The sequence below is a fragment of the Apteryx mantelli genome, chromosome Z (genome assembly GCF_036417845.1).
Source record: "Apteryx mantelli isolate bAptMan1 chromosome Z, bAptMan1.hap1, whole genome shotgun sequence".
NCBI lineage: Eukaryota > Metazoa > Chordata > Aves > Apterygiformes > Apterygidae > Apteryx > Apteryx mantelli.
This window is the reverse complement of record NC_090020.1, coordinates 75,646,203-75,657,102: the sequence shown is the minus strand read 5'-3', so window position 1 is coordinate 75,657,102 and position 10,900 is coordinate 75,646,203. Positions and strand designations below refer to the sequence as shown.

Below are 10,900 nucleotides of genomic sequence, written 5' to 3'. Positions count from 1 at the left end.
GGTAGGCTCTAGCTAATGCTAGTTCTTGCTTGCCCTGCCTGGCGTTGTCGAGTTCCCTCCCTTAGCAGCTGCAATGGAGGTGTGATGAGAGCGTAACCCTGGGGGACCTTTCGCAAACCGAGCGATCTGCCCGGAGGCTGCCCCGCGTCCTGGGCAGGCAGGCACGGAGCCCGCGATGCGTCCTCTGCTCCCAGCGAGCGGCCAGGGTAGTGCAGCGCCCTGCGGTGCTGCCCTGGGAAAGCACGGGAGGTCCAGCCCTGAAACTCCGCTTGAAGGAATTAATGACATTTACTGGAAACGGGCTGCACAGAGGAAAAGCCTTGCTGGAGGAACAACTGCTGTCGGACAGTCTGTGTTTCCTGAACCACCCACTCCCTGCCTGAGCAGCTGATTTTCAGGAATGTTAGGTCAGAAGCTGAGACCGTTCCTGGAGCTGTCGGCCCCAGAGTGACCCCGTCCCCGAAGGGCTGGTGGGCTGCAGGGTGTCGCCGAGCTCTCCAGCAGCCCATGGCACTGCGGCACCAGCGCAACCCGGCTTGCGGAGCTGCTGCCTCCTGCCGCTCCCCCAGGTTTCCTGACGCTGAGGTCCTTGGAAAGGTTTTATTAATAGCATCAATGGCCTTAGCAAGTTTTTCCACCTGTTTTGGCCTGCCTTGTTGTGGCTTTGCAGATTGTTTACTCTTCATTTTTTTCTCTTTTGGATGCATCTCCTGCTTCTTAAACAATGTTGTTTTCTTCACTTTGCCTCCCTTCCGTCCGTGTATTTTACCTGCTTTTCCAGTTCTTTTACAGCCTTTCTGAAGGGTCTGTTCTTTTACAGCCTCTCAGAAGGGAGTACATTTGTGCTGGCCCCCTACTACGGTGCTCTTAAATCTCCTGCAGCATTTCACCTTTGTGGCTGTTCTGATTGAAGTCTCTTTCCAAAGAGCTTCCTCATGTTCCTGCGTTTTGAGATAGTATTTAGTCCAAGCAACTACTTTAGAGGAACCTGAGGATTAGAAAAGCAGGAAGCAGAGGGGCACGTGGCCGGCTCAGAGGTGCCTCGTCTCGGTGCTGCCGATGCTGCATGCAGGGCAGCTGCTGCTTGTACTGCACATGTCCTCCTGACTGTATTATCACCACCGGGCAGCACCAATGCTCATGCCAGGATGCAGGCTGCCAAGGGAAAAAGGCAGCAAGCTGGGGAGCTGGCATGAGTATTTACATGCCTTAAAGCCAGTGAAGGCATCCAACAAGGCCCTTGGGTCGCCTGCAGATTTTGGGGCGGGGGGTGACAAGGCATGGTGCTGCTGGGGGCATGCTGGGCGTCAGTGAGGGGCTGTGGCTCAGGTCTCTTCCCTGTAGGTGCTTTGCACTCATTAGCACTGAATTTGATCTGTTGTTTTAGTGCCCAGCCATGAGAGCTGCTTGCAGATCTTTGCACAAACTCAAATTTCTGCCCTGCCTACACCAGTCTCAGCTGCAAAGATGTCACCAGTCACCTCTGTCCAGCTCATGTCCATTGGCATGGCTGACCAGCAGGGTCCCCCCAAGCCCTACTGCAGACCTCCCTGTGGGATAAAAATCAGCTGTTGCTCCTACATCACATTGTGTTGGTCACCATCATTCACGCACTGTAAACCTTCAGGGAGCCGGGAGACGGAGGAGGCAGGAGACACCTTACAGAAATGCACAGCGTACTGCTGCTAGTGTGTCTGCAAAGCACAGATGCTCACTGGACATCATTCATTAAAAATAATAACAATAGTAATTTACTGGGATCTTCTTGGCATAGGGTGACACTCATATGGGGTCTCAAGTCTCTTGAACAGGACAGTGGTGGCTGTCCAGATGGTGACGGGAGTCACCGCTGCAATGGTCCTTGCAGCGGTGCCCTCACCAGGATCTGGCTGGGATGCCCCAAACCGCAGTTCCTGCAGGCCTGCTGGCCATGCTCCTCCGTGACCGCTCCAGTGCATGCACGATCCATCGTTACTGATTATCTTAACTATGTACAAAACTTCCCTTCGATGTCTTAACCACATACAGAAGACTGTCCTACATGACCTCTCCTGCAGGAACAAGATCCATCAGCTGTTTACAAGCGCCTTATCTAGGTACAGTTTGATCACTTCCACAGTAGGAGCTCTGGAGGGGAGGGCCAGATTCTCCACTCAGGTTGTTAACTCACATATTTAAAGCATATGAATTGGACCAGGAAAGCAGGAGGATTGTCTGAAATTATTTCATGGGGGGGGTCCTGTAATCGTCAGTCAAATGCCTAACTGCAATAGTCCAGAAAAATCACCCATTTCAGTGTCCAATGACTCAGTGTCCAATGTCTCAGGGTTCAATGCTAATCTCATCACTATCTCAGTGAAGCAGATAAAGCTGGGGAGTTCCTGGATCACCCAGGGAACTTGTGGCTAATTCCTCTGGGTGTGTGCAGAGCCACAGCCCTGATACCCAGCCACATTGCTGTGATAACTAAAGAGCAAACTTGATTTTCATTTTTATTACTTGTTTATAGCTTAAGTCTTATAACTCTTGCCACATGGGCCGTGTCCGTGTGGTTATCATTCCTGCCAGCCTCTCTGGTCCGGACCAGCACATCCTGCTCAGGAGCTGTCTGCACCAGAGCCACTGCTAAATCCACCAGCATGGAGGCAACCTTGCTCTTCTCCTCTGCCCCTCTCCTCGAGCCAAACCCTTTCTGCAGCCTTTCCTGGAAGGGAGCGCCTCCCAGGTGGATGGGTGAGCTCCTCCGCCAGCTCCACAGCCCTGCTCTCCCCAGCCCTCTCTGGAGAACACAAGCCACTCTGAACCCTGATTTTGGGAAGAAGCTGGGTTTTTCAAGGGTTTCCTACTCAGAAAGGTGAAATCTTCACAGATGATAGAAAAATCCACAGAGAGTGAAGGGATTTTGCCCAAAGGGGAAAGACAGCTCAAGCCTGAGCATACCAGGGAAGCGGAGCCAAGCCTCCCTGGCAGCCCTCTCCCTGCTGCTTCCCTCCAGCTGCATGTGAGCGGAGGCAAACATGTCAGGGATGGAGGCCAGCGACCTGCCAGCCCTCCTGGAGCAGCCCTACCTCACCCAGCAGAGCCATCTCCCCCAAATCCCAACCAAACCCCGTGAGCCAGCACCTGCACCCGCTCCCCTGCCAGCCCTTGCCCCAGGGCTGTGCAGCACCAGGGACCTGGCACCGGTGGGAGTGTGGATACCCATGGGGCTTGCTGGCCACGGTGAGCTCCTCGCACGGGACAGAATGTCCCTCAGACCAGCAGGAGATCTGAGCGTCTTATCAAACTTCCCCTTTCACTTTCCTTCTTTGCTTGCGGAGGAGGTCTCCGGGAAAGTCAACAAGATAGAGGGGTGAGATAACAGCTGGTATGTGCTCATTCTCTGGAACACTTACAAACAATAAAAACAACAGCCTCCGTCTCCCCGCAGGTCTATAAAAAGGCACCACACACGCTCCCCAGGCAGCAAACCCTGGCAGCCGCAGCTGTTGGCAGCAAGCGCCCGCTCTCGAGGAGGATGGACAGGCTCAGCATCGCACTCATCCTCGCCCTGGCGGCAGCATCCGTCAGTGCTGCCGCGCGGCCCAAGGTAAAACGGAGGCTGATGCCAAGGAGGGACCCGCACGCTGCCCCGCGCCGGCTGCGCGGCTGGGGCTGCAGGGTGCCCTGCGGGGTGCCTGCTTCTGCGTGTCCGCCCCTGTCCTGGCTGCACCAGGGCAGCTGGGGCTGATCCCCTCTTTGCAGTGTGTCCTGACAGGATTTTGGATCAATGACCTGGGCTCCAATATGACCATCAATTCCGTGAACAAAAAAGGCGAGTTCTCCGGGTTGTACCACACGGCCGTGTCAGCCACGAAGGACGAAATCAAGGTTTCTCCACTGCAGGGATCCCAGCACCGCAAAAACGAGCAGAACCAGCCCACCTTCGGTTTCACCGTCAACTGGAGTTTTTCAGGTGCTTCTTCCTTCCCCAGCCTCCCTGTGGTGTCTCCGACAGTCCCTTGCCTGCCCCCGCAGTGCCCCCAGTGCTCCCCCATCCCCAACCCAGGAGCTGCTTGTTTGGTGGCACCTCCAAGTCCCTGTGTCCAGCTCATATCTGGGGCAGGTCCAGCCTGAGAAGAGGAGGGGGCAGAGCCAGACCTGGGTCCGGCCGGACTTGTCACCCCTGAAACCTGCAAATCACAAATCTGCCAGGTCTCCTGTCCCCAGTTTCAGTGGTGACAGGCTGGAGAGGAAACTGTCACCCACGTGTCACCACAAGGCACAGAGGGGTTCTCAGGTGCAAAGTTGTCCCGTTATGAGTTACACCATTATGAACTACCCGTTATGAGCTAGGACCAAAACCCAGCCATCCATATTATTTGTGGATGCTCTCTTTATGAGTTGATGAGACCCCTGCAAGAGGCTGCTCTTGACCCTAGCTGGTCAGAGCAGCCTTTTTCACCCCAAACTGGCTCGTTCCCTCCTGAGCACAGGGAAACCCCTAATCTCGGGGCTTCAGAGTACCTGTAGGAAGCACCACGCTCCCGGTGTCCTGGGTGCTCCAGTCATCCCCTGCTCATCCACTCCCCACTGCATGGAGCCGCTCCGTGATCCTTCCCAGACACAAGCAGGGTGTGGGACCTTTATTCGACCAAATGGTTCTTGCCCCCCTCGCTGCTGGCCCTGGCGCTCACCCCACCTCCCATCCGTTCCCTGCAGACTCCACCACTGTCTTCACGGGCCAGTGCTTTGTGGATGAGGATGGGAAGGAAATTCTGAGGACCACATGGCTCCTGAGACAGGAGGTTGACAAACTCAAGGACGACTGGAAAGCCACCAGGTGAGCATTGGGCAGAACAGGGCCCATGAGTCAATTAGAGCATCTGGAGGATGCTCTGACTGATGCTAATCACTGTGCTCAGGACGGGCATTATTGGTGGTCATCCCCTGTGCTGTACAGGAGTCAGACCAAAAAGTCCCTCCTGGTCTTGACACACCAAGGCACAAGCTCTATGTTTCCCTGCAGTATCGGCAGCGATGTGTTCACCCGGTTCCAGTGATGGGACATGCCACTGTTGCAGAGGAGTTGGCTGCGCTGTGTGTCCCTGTGTGTCCTCCATTTTGAAGACCCCCTGCCCACCCCATCCATCCTCCCGGCTCTGTATCTCCCGTGTGGCTGCTGGAGGACTGCCAGGCTGCTCCTCTACCACGACCCTGCAGAACCACTCCACTCACAGTAAAACTTTAGGGCTGCCAAGCTGCAAGTCTCTTGTCTTGTCATTGCTCACAGACTTTGGGGTAAAGCTTGCCTGGGTCCTGCACCCTGCCTCCCCTCCATGCGCCTCAAGGAGATCCTGGGCCTCGTGCCACTAGGGACACCTTTGGGGACCATGCACGGGGCATGCCCTCCCCTGAGGTCCCCCCTTGGGGATGATGCATGGGGCATCCCCTTCCTTGGGGCCCCTGTCTTGGGGACCATGTACAGGGCATCCTCTCCTGTGGGGTCCCCTGGGCAGCCTGAGCCCCCAGCCCCTGTGTGCACCTTGTGCCAGCTCCTGTGACACTGGTCACTGGTGGAGGGGATCCATCCCTGCTCTGTGACACCCACTCCTGGGCTGGAGGGATGGGGCAGAGCTGTGGGGGGTATGGTGCAGAGCTGGGGGCCACATCCAGGGGAAGGAGTGCAGCAAAGACTGGCCCAAAGTGGCTGAGGGAGGGCAGGGACAAATCTACGGGCTCTCTGGGACCCTGACGCTGAGAGAGGTGGCCCCAGGAGATGGCTGCAGCAAGCCAGGATGTGTGGAGCAGGTATCCTGAATTGGAGAGCATATCCTCCCTGTGGCTGCTCATCTCTGCCAAAGGAAAAGGCGTCACTAGCTTTTGCAAAAAGTCCACTAATCATCATCTCAGTGTGGGTCTCGGTGGTCCGACTCCAATTTTAACTTCAGCACATGTCCCAGAAGACCCCATCAGCACTTACAACAGGGATTAATTCAGGGATGTTCAAGAGCTTGTGTTGCAAGCCGTCACTGCCCCCAGGCCCAAGGAAAGCCCAACACAGCCAGGGACAAACAGCTTAGAAAAGCAGCAGAAACCTCTAACACAGAAGTGGACTATCATGAGGACAAAATCCCAGGGGAAGAGGTGCATTTTTTGTGTCGGGGGAGAAGAGTTGGTGGGGTTGTGCATCCCAGCATCACCACGTCTGGGCGGTGGCAGTGGGAGGGCGGCAGTGGGACGGTGGCGGGCAGTGCGAGCGCTCCATGCAGCCCCCACCAGCTTCAGCGCGGGAGTAAGGAGCGGGGCTGGCAGCGCCGGCGCCCTCTCCCCTCCAGCCCTGGGTTAAGGGCCATGCAAACCTTGCCGGCGCTGGCAGCCCGCGGCATTGCACGCCGTGCCGGCTCTATCTATAGCCGCCTCTCGCCCGCGTGCCTCGGCGCTGCCCGGGTCACGCAGACCTCCTCGCCTCGCGTTTCCCCGGGCGCCCTGCCACCGCCAGCCGGCTCGGGGCGACCCGCCGGCCCGGGGGCTCTGGTTACAGCCGCGGCCGCGGGGCTATAAAGGGGGCCAGGGCGCGGGCCGGCGGGCGGTCGGCAGCCCGCGGCCATGGGGAGCGGCGGTCTCGCCCTGCTCCTGGCGCTGGCCCTCGTGACGTGCGTCAGCCCGGCTGGGAGGAAGGTACGGGGCCGGCGCGGCGAGGCGCTTGTCCTGGGGATGCGGTGCGAGCAGCTGGGGGGGGCTCCTCTCTTTAATGCCTTTTCCGGATGGGACAAGGGATGCAGGCAGGAGAGCTTTGGCCATGCCAGGTGCAGGCTTGGGAGGTAACACGGGCAAAACAGAAAACGGGAACGGCCTCCCCCGTGCATCCATTTGCTCCCACATCAGGACCACGTGTCCATGCCAGCGCTGGGGGGCTGCAGCTTCACCTCCCTGGAGGAGCCAGGAGAGCCCCCGTCCCGGCACGGCGTGTCTTGTATCCGAGCTGCGGCCGTGACTAGGGGTGGCCAGGGGTGGCTAGCAGCGCCCGATGGCGGGGAGGCAGCCGGGCGCCCTGGGGGAGCAGCGCCGCCCTTCGCCCGGCGCCCGCTGGCGGCTCCCGCGGGGGCTCGGCGGTGCGGGGGCAGCCCATGGCACGGCCCGCGTCTGCGCCCCTTGCAGTGCGAGCTGAGCGGGCTGTGGAGGAACAACCAGGAGTCGCTGATGGAGATCTCGGCGGTGAGGGACGACGGCGGCTTCCAGGGCAAATACCTCACGCGGGTGAGCCTGGCCGGCGGCTGCATCCGCGTGTCCCCCCTGAAGGGCGCCCAGCACGACCTCGGCGAGGTGGCCTGGCCCACCTTCGGCTTCACCGTGCGCTGGGAGAGGTTCTCCAGTAGGTGCTGGGCCGCGCGAGGACGGGGCTGGGGTAGGGACGGGGTGGCCGCGGGAGCAGGGAAGGCACCACGATTCACGCCGGAGACCAAAACCTGCTTTGTGCAAAAGGCTTTCGTGCATATAAGCAAAGGGAAGCAGCCTGGATTTGGGGAATGGGGGAGGAATCGTTGCTCAGGTGGAGGCATGGGTGCAGAGTGGGGCGGCACTGGGCCCGCTCGGAGCAGCTCCTTCTTGCCCGGCACCCGTACGTCAGTCCGCGGGGTCCGTTGGGTCCAGCCCAAGGTGCTCGCGGCGGGTCTGGCCCGGGCACGCAGCAGCCCGCGAGCCCGGCACCGGCCCCATCCCCTGCCGGCGATTCCCGCAGACGCCACCGCCGTCTTCGTGGGACAGTGCTTCGTGGACGCGGGCGGGAAGGAGACGCTGGCCACCACCTGGCTGCTGCGCGAGGCCGTCGGGTCCCTGGAGGAGGACTGGAAAGCCACGAGGTAGGGACGGGCTCCTGCTACGGGGACCCCCGGGCCGGGCCGCCCCCGCCGCCGGAGCGCCGCAGCTCTCTGCTTCCCCGCAGGGTGGGCAGAAATGTCTTCACTCGCAAGCGCAGCCACAGAGGGAAGACCCTTCAGAGCTGGTCTCCCTCCTGCGAGGACGGCCTGGCGCCCGCGCTGTGAAGGTGCCCGCCGCCTGCAGCCCGGCGACTCCTGCCGTCCTCGCGCCGCCTCGGCTTCGCCTCCCCGCGCGCCGCCGCAACGCCCGGGCCTCACGTCTGCCCCCGGCGAGCTCTGCCCCGGCCGCGTTTCGTCGCTCGGCACTGCGGCTCGGCTTTCGCTGCCCCGGCGCTCTCTGCGAGGCGTGCAGCCGCCTCCCGCCATCCCGCCGGCAGGCTCCCGTCGCCGGATGCCCAGCGCGTTCCCCTCCGGTCCCTCCTCGCGCCCCTCGGGAGCGGTGGGGGCCCCGCGCCGTGGGGGCGCCCGGCCGCCTCTGTCCCCGCCAGGGGCTCGCGGCAGAGCTCGCCTCCCGCGGCCCCCACGGCTTCTGCACGCCAGAACCAAAACGAGCCTTCCCCAGCCAAAAAAATTGTCTCGGCTGTGATTGCATTTTTTCAAAATTGCCTTCGTTCGCCCTCTGATGCATCTTCTGTCTCTGCAGCCGCCAGGTCCCCCGCAGAAGCGAGGGCTAAGGGATATTTCTGGCCACCGCCACCCTGCTCCAGGGGCATCTGGACCCCCCCCCAAGCTGCTCCCCCCACCCAGCTCTCCGAGCACATTCCCCTCTTTATCCTAATTTCAACTTCCACCCTGAGCCCCTGCTCCTTGGCTGCCTGTCGGTGGCAGGGAGCACTGCCGCATCCCTAGTCGAGCTGCCGTCCTTGCAGCAAGCAGGGCGAGCCCTTCATAGCCCTCCCTGCCAGGCACTTTTGCAGCCCCAGGACTATCTAGGGGTCCTGCGCACGCGTGTCAGGCGTCAGCGCCTGAGCCCAGAGCTGCCCCAGGTCTCGCTCGTGGAGCCGCGCACGCACGCCGCATCCCATTGCTGCCACCGGCGCCTTCAGTCACTGGCAAAGCCCGTCCTGCCCCTGCGCTGTCTTTTCAGCAACATCACAAGTTTGGTGATCCCATGCGGTCTTGATGGTAGAGGTAACGGTACCAGTGGATGCAAGACGTTGTAAAGTGCTGCACTACATCCTAATTGAAGTGAGCCCAGGAAAGCCTGGGGAGCACACGCAGGCATCAGGCTGGGCACGGTCACGCTGGTGGAGCCAGAGAGCAGTCGCCGAGGCCCTGATTTTCCAAGAAGCAGGGCAAATTGCTCTGCACGGAGCTCCCTGCTCCTCTGATGCCCAAACCACCTCATTTCAGGCTAGCTAAGATATACCTCTGTGCTACGCTGCAGCCCGCAAGCCAGAAAATCAGCCCTTTAACAGAGCGCAGCATGTCCCATTCGCTCCCCGCTCCAGGTTACAACCAGGAATTTTAATGTTATCTCCCCGAGTGTCTCAGCAGTGCCAGTATATGAACTGTTTCTCTGCACCAAGGGCAGCAGCCAAGCTTACTCATCTATTTTCAAGCGAGGTTTTTGGCAGGTTTATCAGTGAATCCAAAGCCTGTTACAGAGGCATTACAAATATAACCCAGGCGCGGGGGGTGATCGCGCGCAAGCCGAACACTCTGTCCAGCCCGGGCGAGACCCACTGAGGCCAGGGCCCAGAAACGTGGCCTGACCCGACACCCGCTGCAGGGCGGCAAGGCTCGCGGATGCCAGGGCGTTTGTGGACAGGCCGGTATCCGGCGCTGGCCCCTCGGATGGAGCAACACGTCCCTGCCAAACAGGCAAATGCATGGCCCAGCGGCATCCCGAAAGGATGGCTCGTGGTGTGCAGGGTGACAGCAAAATATCCCCCACGCTGGTGCAGGAGGAGAGGGAGCGGAGCATTTCTTGGGATCTGATCCTAGGAAAAGCCCATGACTTTGGGACTGCATAAAAGGTGACAGGAAGAAGCGATGGGGTGAGGAGAGAGATGGTTTCTGCGGAGCTGCCCGGTCCCAAGGGCCAGGCGCTGAGCAGCGGCTGGGGCCTGGGATGCACCAGGGCTCCTGGCTGGCCCTGGGCTGTGCAGGCAGCTCTGCTCGAGGTGACCTTCCCTGGCTGGGCAGGGATCCTTCCCTTGCTTGAAGCACGCACCCGGGACCTTCCAGCCCCCCGGAGCCAGCTGGGTGCTTTTCTGTTCCCAGGAGAGGTGCTGCCGCCCCAGAGACAGTTCAGTGCCTGACGGTTTGCTACACGTGTTTAGGCAACCGCATCCCGCCTTAATTTCCACTTGTCCCCAGCCCCGTGAGACAGCCCCGCGCCTGCTCTGCCCATCGCAGCGCTCAGAGACGCAGCCCAGGAGCTCAAGGAAATGCACGCTCTGCTTTGCACATCCAAAGGCTGTCAGAGCTGCGGGGCAAATACAGTGCGGTTAGCGAGGACCCCAGCGTCGCCCAGTGTGGTTATTTCCTCCCCTAGCTCACACAAAAGCAAAAAGCAAAAATCCTAGCAGGGAATATCAGGTTGCTGGTGGGGAGATGCTAGTCTGCTAAAGCAAAAAGCCTTCAGTCCTGTGCGGCGCTGCAAAAGGATTGCAACTCGCCGCTGCCGGAGACTGCTGCATGGCAGCTCACGGCCAGCGGCAGCGAGCCCTGCGCCGCCCTGGGGCGACTGCCCGGCCACACAGCTGGACTAGCAAAGCATGGGGCAGGCAAGGGCTCAAACCGGTAATGATTTCCAGCCAAAATTTTAAGGAAATGAATTTCCGAGCAAGGAAGCGGATTTTTTTTTTCCAGGGTGCTATGAGGGTGGGGCCTTAAAAAATAGAGAAAAAAAAAGAGAGCAGTGAGGAGCAGGGGTTAAATCCCCACCTGCACTCGCCCGCTGCAAAGCCCTGTCCCCATCCCTCGCTGCGTGGCCGGGGCAAGGAGCAGGCGCTATCTATAGCCGCCCCTCACCCGCGTGCCTCGGCGCTGCCCGGGTCACGCAGACCTCCTCGCCTCGCGTTTCCCCGGGCGCC

At 60.1% G+C, this 10,900-nt stretch overlaps 2 protein-coding genes across 2 annotated transcripts; both read left to right on the top strand.

Annotated features, from left to right (window-relative positions):
• Positions 1-3,466: 3,466 nt before the first annotated feature.
• LOC106499521 (avidin-like) lies at positions 3,467-5,169 on the top strand. The gene is made up of 4 exons (XM_013961027.2): positions 3,467-3,589; positions 3,745-3,955; positions 4,702-4,822; positions 5,009-5,169. The coding sequence occupies exons 1-4, from the start codon at positions 3,518-3,520 to the stop codon at positions 5,040-5,042; spliced, it is 438 nt and encodes a 145-aa protein (XP_013816481.1). The 5' UTR covers positions 3,467-3,517; the 3' UTR covers positions 5,043-5,169.
• Positions 5,170-6,588: 1,419 nt separating this feature from the next.
• Positions 6,589-8,024, top strand: LOC136995431 (avidin-related protein 6-like). Its single transcript, XM_067316447.1, has 4 exons — positions 6,589-6,660; positions 7,141-7,354; positions 7,721-7,841; positions 7,925-8,024. The coding sequence occupies exons 1-4, from the start codon at positions 6,589-6,591 to the stop codon at positions 8,022-8,024; spliced, it is 507 nt and encodes a 168-aa protein (XP_067172548.1).
• The last annotated feature ends 2,876 nt before the right edge of the window (positions 8,025-10,900 follow it).

Excerpts from the sequence above, each read along its gene's own strand:
- LOC106499521 (XM_013961027.2), top strand. The coding sequence starts at position 3,518 with ATGGACAGGCTCAGCATCGCACTCATCCTCGCCCTGGCGGCAGCATCC. Across the intron at positions 3,956-4,701 it reads CGTCAACTGGAGTTTTTCAG|ACTCCACCACTGTCTTCACG; the intron begins GTGCTTCTTCCT and ends CGTTCCCTGCAG. Across the intron at positions 4,823-5,008 it reads GACGACTGGAAAGCCACCAG|TATCGGCAGCGATGTGTTCA; the intron begins GTGAGCATTGGG and ends GTTTCCCTGCAG.
- LOC136995431 (XM_067316447.1), top strand. The coding sequence starts at position 6,589 with ATGGGGAGCGGCGGTCTCGCCCTGCTCCTGGCGCTGGCCCTCGTGACG. Across the intron at positions 6,661-7,140 it reads TCAGCCCGGCTGGGAGGAAG|TGCGAGCTGAGCGGGCTGTG; the intron begins GTACGGGGCCGG and ends CGCCCCTTGCAG. Across the intron at positions 7,842-7,924 it reads GAGGACTGGAAAGCCACGAG|GGTGGGCAGAAATGTCTTCA; the intron begins GTAGGGACGGGC and ends GCTTCCCCGCAG.